This window comes from the organism of the source record quoted next, unplaced genomic scaffold, assembly GCF_019419815.1.
Source record: "Pyrus x bretschneideri cultivar Hongxiangsu unplaced genomic scaffold, Pyrus_bretschneideri_v1 Contig34, whole genome shotgun sequence".
NCBI classification, from domain to species: Eukaryota; Viridiplantae; Streptophyta; class Magnoliopsida; order Rosales; family Rosaceae; genus Pyrus; species Pyrus x bretschneideri.
This window is the reverse complement of record NW_025999657.1, coordinates 3,544,567-3,561,636: the sequence shown is the minus strand read 5'-3', so window position 1 is coordinate 3,561,636 and position 17,070 is coordinate 3,544,567. Positions and strand designations below refer to the sequence as shown.

Genomic DNA, 17,070 nt, shown 5'->3' with positions numbered 1-17,070 from the left:
ATCGGTCTTTTGAGTCGAAAAAAATTTTGCCAAAAATTTATTTTGAATATCGTTCCAACTTGTCAAGGTTCTAGGCCTCAAAGAATTCAACCAAGTCTTCACTTTGTCTTGTATAGTGTACGGAAAGACCTTCATCCTAAGATGTTCCTCGGTGACTCCTACCAATGCCATGTTTGACACCATAGTGAAGATATCTCTAATATGTGCCAATGGATCTTCAGTTCTCATGCCATGAAAAAAAGGCATCATATTAAAGTGGATATTCTTCAATTCATAATTCCTTGCAGCTGCAGGAAGAGCTATGCTTGATGGTGATTCCGGAATGGTTGGAATACCAAGATCTCCCATCGTCTCATTCTAAACTAGCCATCGTGCTCTCTTGCTGCTTTTCTTTTCACTGACTTCTCTTTGTTATCTTCGGATTTCACGGAGTCTTTTCGCAATTTCTGGTTCAAACTCAAGTAGTACACAATCTGACAAACGGGTACCAAGCATTCACCTTCAAGAAACAATGAAAAAAAAAGTGAGAATGCACCAAGAAAATTAATCAAAAAAAACGAAAATAAAAATAAAATAAACTGAAAATTCACAAAAGTAAAATTAAACTAAATTCGATCTGAGGCAGCGACGCCAAAAACTTCTTATTGATAATTGCAAGTGTACAATATCATCCAAGTAATATAGTGATAAGTAGAGTGTCGTTCAAACAAGGATCGAATTAACCTAAATTTACTATTGAGATTGACTTCATATTAAACTTAAATAAAGGAAGGATTACGTTGACAACTTCAAATATGAAACAAAACAAAACGAAAGTAAAAATAACAATTGATCGAACACGAAGTAAAAGTGAATGAATTATAAAAGATTAATATATGGAATGACACATCCCGACCCGGATTGTCTGCTAGGACTCCGAATCGAGTTGTGCTAGCCGACACCTGGAAGGTGACGAAGCCATAAAGTGTGGTGATGTGGAATATGTGAATAAATTTAAACCTAAAAGTGCCTAAACACGAGAGTGCGCTGTGAGCGGGAATAAACTCATTTCACACATGACGTCAGTGCATAAATAAAGTACAGTAGCGTGGATTGAAAAATCATACCGTCGAAGGAAATCTCCAATACCAAGACTTGCCATGAATCCTTGTCGATACGAAAACTCTGCTACTAAAACCTGGAGGGATAAAAGAAAAACAAGAGTGAGTGGGCCTAAGTATAAAGCTTCAATAAAGACCTTCTAAACAATATAACCCCTTGCTGTGCTACCTGTATACTTTCCAGGAAATCATACTACATATAAGTATGAAGTCAAGTGTAAATCAACATTAAATCCAAGAATAATCCAAAATCACTACAAATCGGCAACAACATAATAAAATCAGGCGCTCATTAATCTATGATGACCCACGAGTCGGAGATGCCTAACGCAACCTGTACGACTCATAAATCAATCTATGATAACACATGAGTCGGAGTTGCCTAATGCAACTTATACGACAGTGTAGGAGTTGCCTATCATTGCAACCTGTACGACAATGTTGGAGTTGCATAAAATATAAATATAGTCATGTCATCAATCAATCATTTCGAATAACAGCATAAACTCACCTGAACTTACCTACGCGTCCCGCGTTCACCTTAGCACTTCAAAGCATTCCCAACAATTATATGTAGGTAATATGCATATGGATATGCCATAATGCAATCTAAAACTCAACCATATCATAGCATTTTAGATTATATAAATATAAATATATATATATATATATATATATGACAAGGCATAAAATGCATAAATCAATTTAAAAGCATTTGTGGAATTATCAATTATATATATATACACACACACACACACACACACACACGCGATAAAAAGGGAAAGACCCACTCACTTGAGGTCTGCGCTACGATTCCCTAGCACGAATATCGAGATATCACGAACAATCTTCACCTAGAACAATTATTTAGTCACGTCTCAGAACTCTTATCAATAGAACACGTAACTTACATAAAACACATCCCAATGACGTTCTAGAATGATTTGAGACCCATTGACCAAAAGTCAACCATCGGTTAAATATCAACGATAGGGTCCACAACCTTATGTAGCTAAATCCAGAAGATTTGCATCTCGGATTTCCGTTCTTTAACTTCCAAAAATCGACATTGTGCTTCTAAAACATCATGCTAAAGTTACGATCCAACGGTTGGATCTCCACCAATTGCTAATTCAAGTGGCGGTCAACATTTTATTTTACAAACTTACAAATCTAATTCGGGAAGATCCGTACGTCAGATTTCCAATCCTTAAGTTTCTAATATCCTCAAATATTACGTACTATATTGTATTAAAGTTTGGTGATGACTCAACGGTCGGATCGTCAATTCACATAACGCTCAAGTAGCGATCTTTATCAAAACTATGTTCAAGCGATGAGATTTCTTCAATCGAACTTCACCTATGGAGTTGAGGTGTCAAACTTAACTTCGAAAGGTCAGGGGATGACTCGGCTTACGGCCGCCGCACACGGCGGTCGGCCGCCCTGATTTGCCGGAAAATTCAAGTATCTCCAAAAATTCTCAAATTTTGTAGACATGAAGATCTCAAATAGTAGAGCAAGTTTTATACCTGTGGCCAAGTTCAATTTAGTCGGGAAAGGCTCCAATTTCACTCAAACCCGCCGGAACCCTAAAATGGGTGAGCTTCGATTCTCCTTCCTCGGTGTTCCAACGCCTCAACAACTGGTTGGGACTTGTTCCTGAGTCCAATGGGAGTTGATTAAGGGTGGTGGTGGGTGGTGAAACTCGCTGGAACGGCGGAATCGCCGTCAAGCACCTTTGATGCTCCGATGGAGTTCCTCACGGTTTTGGACATAAAAACCCTCAAATATGGGTGGAGATGGTAGATGGGAGGTTGTGGAAGGGGTTGCAGGTGATGGATGGGTCAGAATTGCCTGAAAAATGGTGGAGGATCGCCAAAATCAAATCGGGTCATCGTCGGGTTTGTGGTTTGACGGGAAGGGAGATGAAGTTCCTCTCTCATTTCTAATTGGTTCTTACCCTTTAATCTGATTGGTCAGTCTTCCCGCAAGGTGGGAGTTTAACACTTTATAAACTAAAATATAAATAACCACTTTCAAACGTTCGTAACTATACCGTTGTAATCCGGACTCGCAAACGACTTTTGCCTAAGTGTTCATACCAACGAGTACTACACAAATGCGCTAAAAGAATAAGTCATACATTTCTCTAGACGATGCTCCACGGAAGTCAAAGTCTGTACTTCTAAGGGAATTTTCGTCAATTCCCTCGATTAAAATAAATAAAAACGTAAATTTAGGGACGGGTTGTCACATGGAAGCACTAAGACATCAGGTTCCTCATTCTTAATCTCATCTAATCCTGTTATTCATATTACCATCAAATTATTCCCATGTTGTTAGCAATTATCCCTTGATTTGTCAAAATATACTAACCGTGTTTCTAACTATCTACACACTACACATGCTATGTTTAGCCACAAATATAGATAATCGAAACCCCTTATGCTAAATGGATAATTACACGATACTACACAAATCACAACCAGTATGTCTACTTAATTATATAATTCATGGTAGTTGTTATGAGAAGCAATCTACTAAACTCAACCCTCAGTCATAATTTTGTTCTTCACACAAATAATGGCCAGTTATTTGATAACGACAAAGCACAATAACAATTACTCAACATGGAAAATAACTGAGATTAATATAAAATAATGAGAATTATATGTTCATAACAAGAGTACACCCTAGTCCTAGCAAAAAGACTTAGTTCATGATTAAACTAATGGCAAACATGGATGAATTCGATAACATGGAATAAATCTTGAACTCCAACTTTGTAGTTGAGTGTGTATGCGTTGGGAAATCTTGGAGCCTTTGTGAAGTTGTAAAACTGGTAGTCTATTAGTGTGCGTGATATGATCCTCCCCAAGTTCATTGCGGCGCTGGGTTCTTTTCCTTTATATGTGCCCTTTCTTTTTTTCTTTAAAATCCCCCTTATCTTCTTAACTAATCCACGTGCCTTTTGGAATCTCAAAAACCCAATTCCTTTCGGGAAAAACATCGCCTCATGCTTTGCACTGCCTAATTATATTGGGCTTCCTTTAATGATCCAATTTTCTATATGATGTACTATTCCATTCTTTGCTTCAGCCCATATGTTCATATCCCACTAGGTAATTCTTTGTGTTTCTCTAATTTAAGCTTCCAATTCCTTGCTTTATTCACAAATCATCTTTTCTACAAAAACTCACACAAGACACATTAAACTCACAAATTTAATATAAAATCATGACTAAATAACAAGAGTAAAAGGTATAAATCCTACATATAAAATCAACCTAACAGCGTCGGGGTCAGGCGGGTAAAGAGTTTGAAGCCCGACTGGCCGATTTGTAACTTGGTGACCTTTTAATCGTTTAAAGTTGGCAAGATGCTTCTTTCCAGAGAGATGGCGGTCCAAAAAGGCTGGCTTACCACATTTGATATTGCACAAATCACATGTTATTGGAATGTTGCAATTTCAGAAGTTTTCTTATGCTTCTTCTTGCTCTTTGAACCAACTTGTTGTCCCTGGATCTTATTTTTGTGTTCACTTTCCACTGATTTTTCATGGCTAACAGCTTCCGTGGGTAAATTAGACGCGCAATTTTGTTGGACCTCCCTAGTTCAATCTATGATTTGATGGCATTTTTCATCTTTTTAATTTTCTTCATGTTCTTCTTATCTCACTTTCCATTCTTGTGCTTCTCAAGAACTTCTAAACTAGTGCATGTAGCCTCACAAACTTCACACCAAGCAACCTGGGGGTTTTGGTCCATCTTAGATCTCGAATTCTTAAAACTGGAGGATTCGGATGAGAAGATGTTGAAGCACCACCATGTTGGGGGAAATTCATAGGACCACTTGTAGCCTGACCATGTGCTCTCCCACTGAAAGATGGCCCAACACCACCATATCTCATGTGGCTATAGCCAAAATTTCCGCAGTTTCTTCTGAAAGGCTCGTCGACCCTTTCACCACTACTTGTGTACGAAGGTTGACCAACCTAGAAAAAATAAATCTTCAAAGGTTTTCAAGAATGCAGAAAGTTGGATACATACATGGTGAAAAAGAACAACAAGGTTTGCAATCATAAAGATATTAAAAACCTCCACAACAACTTATGCTCAAACTATGTATACCGAAAACCAACATAAGGGATGTCAGCCAAAAAATACGGTGAGACAAAAATGATAATTGGTAACATAGAGGAGCAAATACTAGGCAAAGAGATGTACAAAACCTCTGGTTAAACATAATATTTACAAGAACCAGAGAGACAAAATTCATCAAGCTAACCCAACATATAGTCCATACCAAACTAATAACTCTGATCATTCTTTTTTGCACATAAGCTTCCTAATCATTATCTGGATCGAGTGAAGATAATTGTAGGTGATTTAGACTAATAGAGCTAATACCTGCAGCAACGCTGGTGGCTTACTTTCAACATATTACAATAATAAAAGGGTTTTGATTGAAATACAGTACAAATTTTGACGTGGAATAACTATGTTACGTTACATTAATCAAATAGTTAAGATCTTTCTAAATGCATGCAAATGCACCAATACTAAATGTAGAGACTCCGGATCCATCTGTACAATCAGGTTGTACATCACATCACATCAAATTAAAGCAACTGAAAATTCGAGAGTAGTTGGGATTATGCTATAAACATTCACAAGAATCACAACTAAGAAGCTATAAGTAACTAACCAATCTGGTAATTATGAAAAAGAATGCACATCAGTTGCAACAACAACAAAACATTATCCCACTAAGTGGGGTCGACTATATGAATCCTAGAATGTTATTTTGCTTGGTTTTGTGGAACGTCATTGCACCATTGCACAGCAGTTACAACTAACATATTATCCCAAAGCAAAGAACGCAATTTACATTGAAGAACATAATTACCAAAGATAAAAAAAACCAGATTAGTTCCACTTAATTGCACATTTGTATGTAATTCTGCGAACAAAAGGTGACCAAATAAGCTCTAAACGAATCTGAATTCAACAAAAACCATTCATACTCATAATTAACTTAATAATGGGATTCCAACTTCAATGCACTAAACAATGACACAGAATAAACAAGCATTAACTCGAGTATGGTTTTAATGCCGAGTGTTTTAACCGTTAGATTCGATTTATAGAACTATTAGATTTTATAATTTCAATCTTAGCCATTTATTTTCTGTATCATTAAACAATTTTTCCACTAAAATTCAATAACACATCAATTTTTCCCAATTAAATCACAATGCCACTACTCCAATCAATAAAAAATAGAACACCATACCGGTTAATGCACATGCCTCTTCGCCACACCCACCTTGGACCCCACAAACTGCGACAATAGTCACTCCCACTTGGGGTCCACCCACTCAGGAATGACAGGATGAATCCCACATGATGGGACTGCCTCCGTTTGAGGAAGTTGAACAAGTGGCGGATAAAGTCGTTGATGTTGTTGATAGACATTGGCATGGTTGGATTGATAGTAACTAGGTTGCTAGTGGTGGTGGTATTGAGGTTATTGTGGGTGCTCATAACGAAAGCAGTAAGCTTGGTTCACTTGAAATATGTTGGTGTGACCTTGTTGCTACTGTTGTTGTTGTTGGAATTTGTTAGAATTCCTCTATCCAACATAGGCCAAAAGGCTTGAGAATAAGCCTTCTAAATAGAATTATCCCACTCTAACTAACACCAAGGCCTTTTGTATTAAAACCCCACACCTGACGAATTGAGTAGGTAGCCAAGTGAGGACAGTATCGGTGTTGTTGGAGTGGGCCTATGGCCTGTCTACTTAAAAATTTAAGATGGTATCAGAGCTAGAGGATGGGCCTGTACTGCCACGTGAATGGGTGAGTCCCCTTTGACCCCGCGCAAATAGGGACCCACCTATTCTCTTGGTCTACGTAGAGCTCTTCGTTTTCAAGCTAACCTACCATTAGAATTTTGGGGAGAAATCATACAAACTGCTTGCTATTTAATTAATCGATTACTAACACCTTTACTTTCCCATCAAACACCATATGAACTCCCTTATAAAATGGCACCCACATACACACACACCTACGTTGCTTTGGGTGCCTATGTCATGCTACCAACCTTTTGCCCATGCATAAATTTGACCAACGAGCACGTCTTTGCATTTTTGTAGGATACCTTCTAGGTTAAAAGGGATATAGGGTTTATGACCTTACTACATGCAAATTCTTCTCATCAAGGGATGTTGTTTTCTACAAACATATATTCCCTTTTCAAACTTTACCACCTCAATCGTCCCAACCTGATGCCACAGTCTTTCCCACACCACAACTCCTACACTTTGATAACAACCATACACACTCCCCCACGCCAAGCCCTAATGAGCCTGCAACTACATCCCCAACCATCCACACCCTTGATACATCTCCCTCTCTGGCGCCATCTACATCAGCGCCACCTACTCCACCGCCACCCACTTCAACGCCTACCTTAGACACCCCATTGCCATCCTCTTCACCACTTGGCTTGCTGCCTACACCACCACCAAACCCCCCACTTCGACATTCTTCACGTGTACCAAAACCCAATGTTTGACTTCACAATTTCCACTTATACCATGCATCCACCGTTACCCCTATTTCTTCATCCTTTTCCACAGGTACGCGGTTTCCTTTATCTACATGCCTTTCTTATGAACAACTTTCGACTCCTTACAGGAGTTTCATTTGTAATGTCACAACACATATAAAACCTATGACCTTTGACCAGGCAAACAATGATCCCAAATGGAGAGAGGCCATGGTTGCTGAGCTATTAGCACTCGAACAAAAAAATATATAGACCATCACATCCTTGCCTCTTAGACATCGTGCCATCGGTTGCAAATGGGTTTATAAAATCAAATACCACTCGGATGAGACCGTTGAAAGATATAAAGCTTGCTTGGTTGCCAATGGATTTACCCAACATGAGGGAATTGATTACAGAAAGACTTTTGCTCCCGTAGCCAAACTCACAACCGTGTGATGCTTGCTTATCATTGCCGTTATTCACAATTGGTCCCTCCACCAAATGGACGTTCAAAATGCCTTCCTTCATGACGACTAACTGAGGAAGTTTACATGCACTTACCTCCTAGGCTCCATCAGCAGAGGGAGACTCGAATGGTTTGCCGACTCAACAAATCTCTCTATGGCTTTAAGTAGGCATCCCAGAGTTGGTTCCAGAAGTTCTCCAGTGCAATTCGCCAAGGTAGCTTCCAACAATCCATGGTTGACTACTCATTATTCACAAAGGTATCAGGTGATTCCTGTACAGTGGTACTCATATACGTAGATGACATGATTATCACAGGCAACGACGATTCAACCATAGCCAGTCTTAAAGCTTTCCTCACACCCAATTTCGTACAAATGATCTTGGCCATTTACGATATTTCCTTGGTGTTAAGGTTGCTTGTTCAGCCACTAGGATCTCAATATCACAACGAAAGTACACATTAGATTTATTGGACGAAGCAAGCCTACTTAGGGAAAAGCCGATACAAACTCCCATGGAAGAAAATGTCAAGCTCTCACCCATGGATGGTGAACTGCTCAAGAATGCCTCTTACTATCGGGCGCTAGCTGGGAGGCTCATAAACCTCACCATTACAAGGCCGGAAATCACTTACTCAGTACACATTTTGAGTCAGTTCATGCAACATCCAAAAAAACCACATCTTGACGCAATCCATCGTCTCTTACGGTATTTGAAAGGGGCACTTGGGGAAGGTTTGTTCTTTCCATCCAAAGTTAACTTCTTGTTAACCAGTTTCTGTGATGTGGATTAGGCTCATTGTTCCATAACGAGATGATCAGTGACAGGCTATTGCATATTCCTTGGAGGAGCACTTGTATCGTTGAGAACTAAGAAATAAGGTACCGTTTCACGTTCCTCGACCAAATCAGAGTATCGGGCCACGGCTTCCATAACATATGAGCTCACATGGATGCGATATTTACTAAGAGACTTGCAGGTTACACACCACAAGCCAGCTCGACTTTATTGTGATAATCAAGAGGCAGTTCACATAGCTGCAAATCCAGTGTTTCATGAACACACCAAATACATTGAGATAGACTGCCATATTGTTTGCGAACAAATCCTGTCTAGCGCCATTACAATAGCACATGTGTCCTCTGCCAATCAACTTGCTGACATATTTACTAAGCCACTTGGACAAGGAATGTTTCACCCTATACTTGGCAAGTTGGGTGTTCATGACATTCACTCTCAAACTTGAGGGGGAGTATTAACGGAAAGATTGGTTCCTTGATTGTAGGAATATGTGCTGCTTTATATTAGGATCATATCATTTAGATTATGTAGATTGATTTCATGTATAAATTACCTAGTCTAGATAGAAGGTCAACTGTTGTAATCCTATATATTAGGCACCTTCTTGTATACTGATTATTATGAATGAATAACCAAATTCACAGAATGCTCAATTTTAAGTTGGTATCAAAACCAGGGGACAAATCCGTACTGCTACGTGAACGGGTGGGTCCCCTTTGACCCCGCACGAATGGGTGAGCCCCGACTTGGCTCCACGTAGGCCAAGAGATACCACGTGAATGGGTGGGTCCCTATTGGCCTCGCGCGAATGGGTGAACCCCAACTTGACTCCACGTGGTTACCGATATGTGGAACTCCACATGTGACCCATAAAATGGGGTCTCACATGCAGGGGAGTGTTAGAATTATTCTATCCCACATTGGCCAGAAGGCTTGAGAACAAGCCCTTTAAATAAATTAGGAAAGATTGGTTCCTTGATTGTAGGAATATGTTCTGCTTTAGATTAGGATCATATCATGGAGATTATGTAGATTGATTTCATGTATATATTACTTGGCTCCACGCAGGCCAAGAGATGCCACGTGAATGGGTGGGTCTCTATTGGCCCCGCACGAACGAGTGAGAGTAGAGAGCACATGCTGCAGGGCAAAACAATGACTTAATAATATTCATATCCAAGCTGGTTGTTTTTGGTTTTGTTTTTATTTTCTGGGTTACTGGATTTTTTCCATTCTCGAGTTATGAGGTGGTATGATTTGATGAATTGCTGATCGTTGTGTGCAGGCGCATGCTAGAATGGCATGGTCCTTGATTGTGTCTTTCGTGCTTGTAGTACGGGTAGCTTCTTTATTCAAAATTATTCACGGCTCATATTCGCGTCTAAATGACACTTTTTTGAATAATTTGAAAAATGGTGGGTGGTGTGTGTGAGCTTCTTTTTTATATGTGTTTTGTTTCGTTGTTGCAAGTGGCAGTGTCAAACGTTTCAGTTGTAGCTACGTTCAATTGAGTTTTTAAGTTCTTAGTTTGTGTTGGTGAACTTGAATGTTTGATGGGTTTACGTAGAATCTCTCTCAATAACATAAATGTCAGCTTGCCTCTGGGCCCTTGTGTGTTCATTTTTAAATATTGCTTTCAGAAATTTCAAAATATTTTTTTTACCATGATGATAGACTCTACTCGGTGACCAAAAGGAAAAAGTAGGTGTAAGAACCTAGCACTTCTTCCGGTTGCCTTTGCCCTAATTTCATTTGTTTCCATATTGTATAATGTGATGCATTGAGGTTCTGAATTTATGTTGTGTTAGAATTTGCAGTCCCAGGACCCTCAAAAGTTGTTCTTTTGTCTTAACAGTAGACAAAGAATCAGCCTTAAAGCATAGCAAATTATGTCCAGCAACTCACAGAAAGTGACTGATGATTGGAGGTCTAGCGCACTCTGCTACGCAAGCATAAGAACCATCGGCTTGTTTTAGCATTACCTGCCAAGGCCCTGCACAAAATGAAGAGAATACCCATTGAGAGGATTTTACAATGCACGATCAAATGACATATAAACATTCAAACTAGCAACAATCAATTGAATTGAAAGAACATCAACAATAACGAGAAATCGAAATTCAAAATTTAATCAAGCGATCATATATGATTACAGAGATTTTTCCATGTGAACTGGCCTCGAGTTTAATTCAAGCTACTATAAAGCAAGGTTTATAGTACAAAATCAATGGAAGCTCGTGTAAATCAGAGCTTCCATCCGGCCCTTTTCCCATTTTTCCCCAAAATAAAAAGGAAAAAGAATAGCTTCTTCTCTGCTGCAATTTTGTCCAAGTACATCGCCTCTCTGTGCCGTCATTTTCATCCGGGGGAGCTTCTGCGTCTTTTCAAAGTTCAGGGCTCGACGGTGGAGGGCGACTCACCCAATTTTCGGAAAATAAGCTTCCCTTTCAACTGCGGCTTGAATGGATGCCATGACCTTAACCAGCGAAACCCATGCGAATGGCGCCGCACAAAATGCGTACGCAAATACAGAGAGAGCTCGTACAACACCATCTGGGTACCAAGGAAATGCCATGACAAAGAGGACACCGAAAAACCCAAGCCACGGAGCTAGAACAGGTACCATTGGCAGGAACAGAGCGGTGATTGCTACGAAGCAAAGTGCAAAAGAGCCAAGCAAATACAAACTCCAGCCTAATATCGGGTGGACTGTGTGAGGAATGAGTACGAATGGTACCACGTATGCAGCTACAATCGACCACGCAGCTATCATTTTGAGGATGGTGTGTATCAAGTTAATGCTCTTGTCCGAGCGCCTATAGCACAGCTTCGATATATTTGGTCGTGTTAGGCGCGTCATTGCTATTATTCCGATGTAAATTAGCGCCTGGATTAGGATCACTGGCATCTCAGCACCGTACCTGTATAATAGAGGAAATCAGTGACAATTAGAAGCCAACGATTAGTTATTATGGCTGCATTTTAGTTAACACATCGACTGCCAGATGATGTTGATCAGTAAATGCAATGACAAATGTAGTTGCTCTATCATTACTTTGTTGAATGGTCTTACCCGAGAGTTTGATGACGTCGTGCATGCCATGAAATGCCCAACGGGAGAACAGGCCATGACCACCAATACCATGGCTTCAACCATGCAGCACCGGGGAAGGTAATCACGCTGTTGGGGCCGCAGGGTACGCTCCAATGCAATTTAAGATCTGAGCAACCAAAAGTAGAGCATGGCTAAGACAATAGTCATTGTTTTCCTGATGACTTCAACTTAAAAATGTTAAATGCTTTGCTTACAATAATAAGAAGCATCCATTTGGTAGCCCAAAGGCAGTCTGTAGTGTCCGTTAAGCTTGGAGCCGTTAGAAGGTGGATGGAACAAGGGCTGATCAAGTAAGTCGGAAAAGTAACCACCTATAAAACCCTGGTCAGCACCGTCTGGATTGTCTCTTCCAATTTCAACCTCATGAAGCAGGTCCTTGAATACTTTCATTGATGGCTGCAATATCATAACCAAACGAAGCCCGGAATGGTTTTTGTCAGTTAACTACAACAGCAATTCAACTAAAGTGCTTGATTCTGATGGTTGATGCAACCGAAATGCTAAGGAGCTAAAGCAGTACTCTAACTTGACAGTATAACATATCCTAAAACCTTGAGGTTAGAGTCAATGCAAAACTTTATAAAATACAATTCATTACTGGGAAATGTCATTGGCGCTTCAAAAAGATCATAACGCACTCATCTTTTATAAAAGTACAAATGCTTGAAGGAAAGATTTACCTGCAACACAAAGAGGCCTGTATGGAAGATGCAAGGGTTAATGAAAGCTGCACAGAATTGTCCACACTGGAAAAGCTCATCGGTTTTTTGGAGAAAGAGGTTGTCAGCATCAAGCATGACCACTCTGTCATAGTCCACTAAGCTCCATGCATACAGTTTGTTGAGTGTTAACTTGAATCTTTTGTCAAAATTGGCCTGATTTCTGTATGGATTGTTCACATTTTCCACTCTCACCACTTTGGCCCCATCTTCTTGTTCTCTGAGTCAAAAAAATACCAAAAACTTGTCTCAGTTTATGAATGTGGCAATCATGGTACATGCTATCGAATTCTTCATTACAAGTTAAACAGAGCCCGTCCTTCTGGTCACTTGGTGACCAAGAATTTATGGTCACCGACCTTTAGATTTGATATCAAGGGTTGAGATTTAAACAACGGAAGTATATCAATTTATTCTCCACTCTTGATTCAAATGCAAGGGTGAGTGATCATCTATTGTTTGGTCACCAAGTGACAAGGAAAACATTCCCGTAAATAAATATAAACAGTACAATACTAATGGGTGAATATAGCTTTTTTTGGGCTAAGCCTTATAACGGACTAGCAATAATGTAGTTAAAATTTGTCTTTGGCGAGAATTGAATCTAAAACCTCTCACTTATCAGTAAAGAGGAATACCACTAGACAGTAATACTAAGTGGCTAGTTAACATAGCTTTTAAGTCCCATTTCATCCTTATCTTTCTACTTTTTTGCTAGGCAAGTGGTAGTGCTGCCACCCTTCATATTATCTTATCAAACCAAGGGAGTAGATTTTCTTGGAAATGAGAAAATTTGGTACAACTTCCCCGTCACGTGGTAGGTAAGACACAATGTGCTACAAAATCTTAATTATGACTGAAAACTTCCTACATGTAAACAATACATGTAACATGTCACTCAACTTGCCACGTGAGAGAAATGCTCGACCTAAGTTTTTCTCACAATTTCTAGGGTTTCATCATTTCGATGAAGCAATCCTCCACCCATTACTATTCTATTCCACTCGTAAAACCGAAGGCTTTCGGTTAATGCGAGGAGAGGAACTTCCAGAACATGGAACGTCACTACGATTATGTGACAAATTAATTCATTGGATTATTAATGCGTACCTGTTAAGTCTTAATTGGTACGATTAACAACTCAATAAGTTGATTTCCTGCTACAGTGGGAGAAAAGAGTTGAGTCTTTGCATAATTATGTGGATTCGAATTCCATTAATAACTAAGGGGGTGTAGTCAATTTGGATTTTAGAGGATTTTAATGAATTTTTTTAAGTAACAAATTCTAAAGGATTTTAATAGACTCTACAAATTTATATGGATTTTGGTAGATTTATATGGATTTTTATTATAGATTTCTATGGATTTGTATGGACTTGTTTCATGGATTTCTATGGATTTATAGTTGATTCCTACAACATAAATGATATAGAAATCGGACACACAAAGTAAAAATTCAGATAAAGCAACCACAACAAAAACACATTGTAAAAGCTCAAGGTCATGTACTAGTTTACTATACTATAGTACTACGCATCAATATCCTCATCACCCAATATTTGTTAATGAAAATGCTAAATAGATAAATACATGATCAACGATTAAATGTGAAAGATGTTGAGTTAATTGCTGGTCAATGTGAAAAATCTCTCTCCACCATTAGAATCTCTCTCTCTCTCTCTCTCAATCTGAGAAAATACAAGAAAAGGAAAGATAAAAAAGCAAAAGCAGCTGTTGACGGTTTCAAAATTTCAACAAAGCAAGCAATCAGAAGCTAACAACTTTGTGCCGAAAATTTAAATGGGTTTAGACAGCACAAAATAGCAGCTCAAAGTGCGATTAAATACGAAAACGATGAGGGTTTAAAACCAGCATCGTGGTGCGGACATTGCCAGGCCTTGAAACCCCGTGACGGGCAGCTACCAAGCTCAAGCGCTAAGATGTACTTTTGCCAAGGTGGACGCCAAGGAGAAGAACAAGTTGTCGCAGGAGTACAACATCGAGAGCATGATAAGAAAGAAGTCAGTTTGAAGAAAGAAATCCTAGGGGTGTGAATCGGATTCTTCACAGCCCTTTTCATTCATAAATGGGCTCTCAAATCCTCCAAAATCCATTACTTAATGAAATCCATTAAAATCCATAACATTTTGAATACCTACAGATTTGTACCAAGAAATTTAAATCATTTGGATGTGGATGTATTCTTTCATATCCTGTTAAATCTTACTTTGACTACACCTTGATTTTAAAGTCCTTTAAAATTCTCTTTAAAATCCTAATTGACTTCTAAAGTCTTTTAAAATCCTTTCAAATCTTAATTTGACTACACCTCCTAATATAACATTTAATTCAACAAAATTTATTATTTGACAAAAATATCAAAATAACAAATAATCAGTTATATATTCCGTACTTACTGCTAGAATTAGTGACATTTGATTCAAACAATGGGTGTTGAATGCTTCAGAATATTAGATACTCTGGACGATTTAACAGTGGAGATATTTTCAAAAAGTCGAACGATGAAAATATCCCAAGTACTCAAAAAGTCCCTTCAACCGAGTCCAGACCATTTTTGCGTTGAAAACATAACCACCCAAAACAACGGACTAGGTTCATCAAGAACAAAACAACGTTTTTCCATGTCCCGTTCGACCGACTTTACACTAACCCAATCGAAACACGCCACGTTACACTAGTGGGACAGCCCATCCCCATAAATATCGCCACCAATCCGCCCTGACCATTTGGTAAGCATTTCCACTTGTGCGCTGTGACTTATAAGGCATCAATTTGGCAGATACCACCCACATTCTTATCCAAAAATGGAGAGATTCAAGATGGGATTTATTATTATAAGAATAATACGACAGAGATTAAAGTTTTAAATTAATTTTATAAATCAAATAATGTGTTCAATAAATACGTTAATCAACCGTTAAAGAACCCTAGCTCGGAGGTCAGGATGATATTTTGTAATTAAATTGACTCAGCTAAGATCATAAAAAAAAAAAAAAAAAAACTACTTAATTTTCAATTCAGTGATATTTATCTTCGAGATATTATATTGGACTCACATGGAAAAAAAGGAAAAATTGGACGGGACCCATCCAGAAATCGTTGACCATTTTCAGTTGGAACTACCCAAATTAATCACCACCAACGACGCATCAAACCTAAACCTACATTGGTTCAACTCCCATTTGACTAACCCTTCAAACACCAAAAGAACTTAACGTGCGCCGAAACGGCTACCTTTATTCTAACGTACGCTAGAGCTCCCGTGCGCGCACGTTACGAAGCAAAAAGCAAAAAAAGAGAAGAAAAGGACAAAAAACGAAAGCTGAGAGTGTGAGGGTGGGAGACTTACAGAGTTTGGACCCAGCGGAGAGGCACGTCCGGCGAAGCAATGACGACCAGATCGGCCTCCACGTGGAGCTTGGAGAGCGATCTGAGCATGACACGTATCGCCACGTAGAACTCGTAGTCCCTCGGCGTCCCCATGTACATCATCGTCGCGTAAGCATTCCGGTAGCGCTGCTCCTTCTTCAGCTCGTAATTCTTCTCAACCGCCGCGGTTTCGAGAACAAGAAGCGGCAGCAGCAGCAGCGAGAGGGTTACGGAAATTCCAATGCTGCCCTTGGCCATTGAGCTCTCTCTGACTCTCTCTCTCTCTCTCTCTCTCTCGCTTCCTCTCTCTAGGCCTCGATCGCCACTGGAAGCGGAAGGAGTTTATTTAATGGGGGAGAAGTCGCAGAGAACGAAGAGAGAGAGACAAAGAAAGAGAAAGTGAGTTTTGAATTTTATCTGAATTGGAAACAACGAGGGAAGGTGTTTTTCTTATGGCGAAGATCTTTGTGATATCCGGACCGTTCATTTAACTATGTGAGATCTGAACCGTTCATCTCATCGTCGTATTGTAATAATAAGTGTGACGCCTTATCGTCTTGGCGTGTTTGGGGGCATTTTTGAGGTCGGTCCAGTACGGCCCCGTTTACGTCCTTTTCTGGTAATTTCATTTCTCTTTTTATATTTTAACCGTGGGGCCCACTTTTGGTTTGCGTTGTTGTGAAATTCAAAGTAGCGAAAAGTTTCCACGTGGCCGTGAGTCTTGAATCTGAGAGACCGCGTTTTTCGAATTCGGCCTGCGAAGATAAAAATACTTCTGCTCAACACCTTAATGGTCACCGTCCATTGATTGCGGTTGATGAGTTTGATTTAATATATCTATCACAAAAGTTTTGAAACTAAAATTAATTTAACGATAATTAAGAAAATGATCAGCATTATCATCACTTTATGATAAG

At 39.3% G+C, this 17,070-nt stretch overlaps 1 protein-coding gene across 1 annotated transcript; it reads right to left on the bottom strand.

Moving 5' to 3' along the window:
• Positions 1-11,048: 11,048 nt before the first annotated feature.
• On the bottom strand, positions 11,049-16,575 carry LOC125480603 (putative glucuronosyltransferase PGSIP8). Its single transcript, XM_048591609.1, has 5 exons — positions 16,134-16,575; positions 12,725-12,983; positions 12,239-12,440; positions 12,003-12,150; positions 11,049-11,850 (listed from the first exon to the last, which is right to left on the bottom strand). Exons 1-5 carry the CDS (start codon positions 16,409-16,411, stop codon positions 11,346-11,348), a joined length of 1,392 nt encoding a protein of 463 aa, XP_048447566.1. The 5' UTR covers positions 16,412-16,575; the 3' UTR covers positions 11,049-11,345.
• Positions 16,576-17,070: the final 495 nt, after the last annotated feature.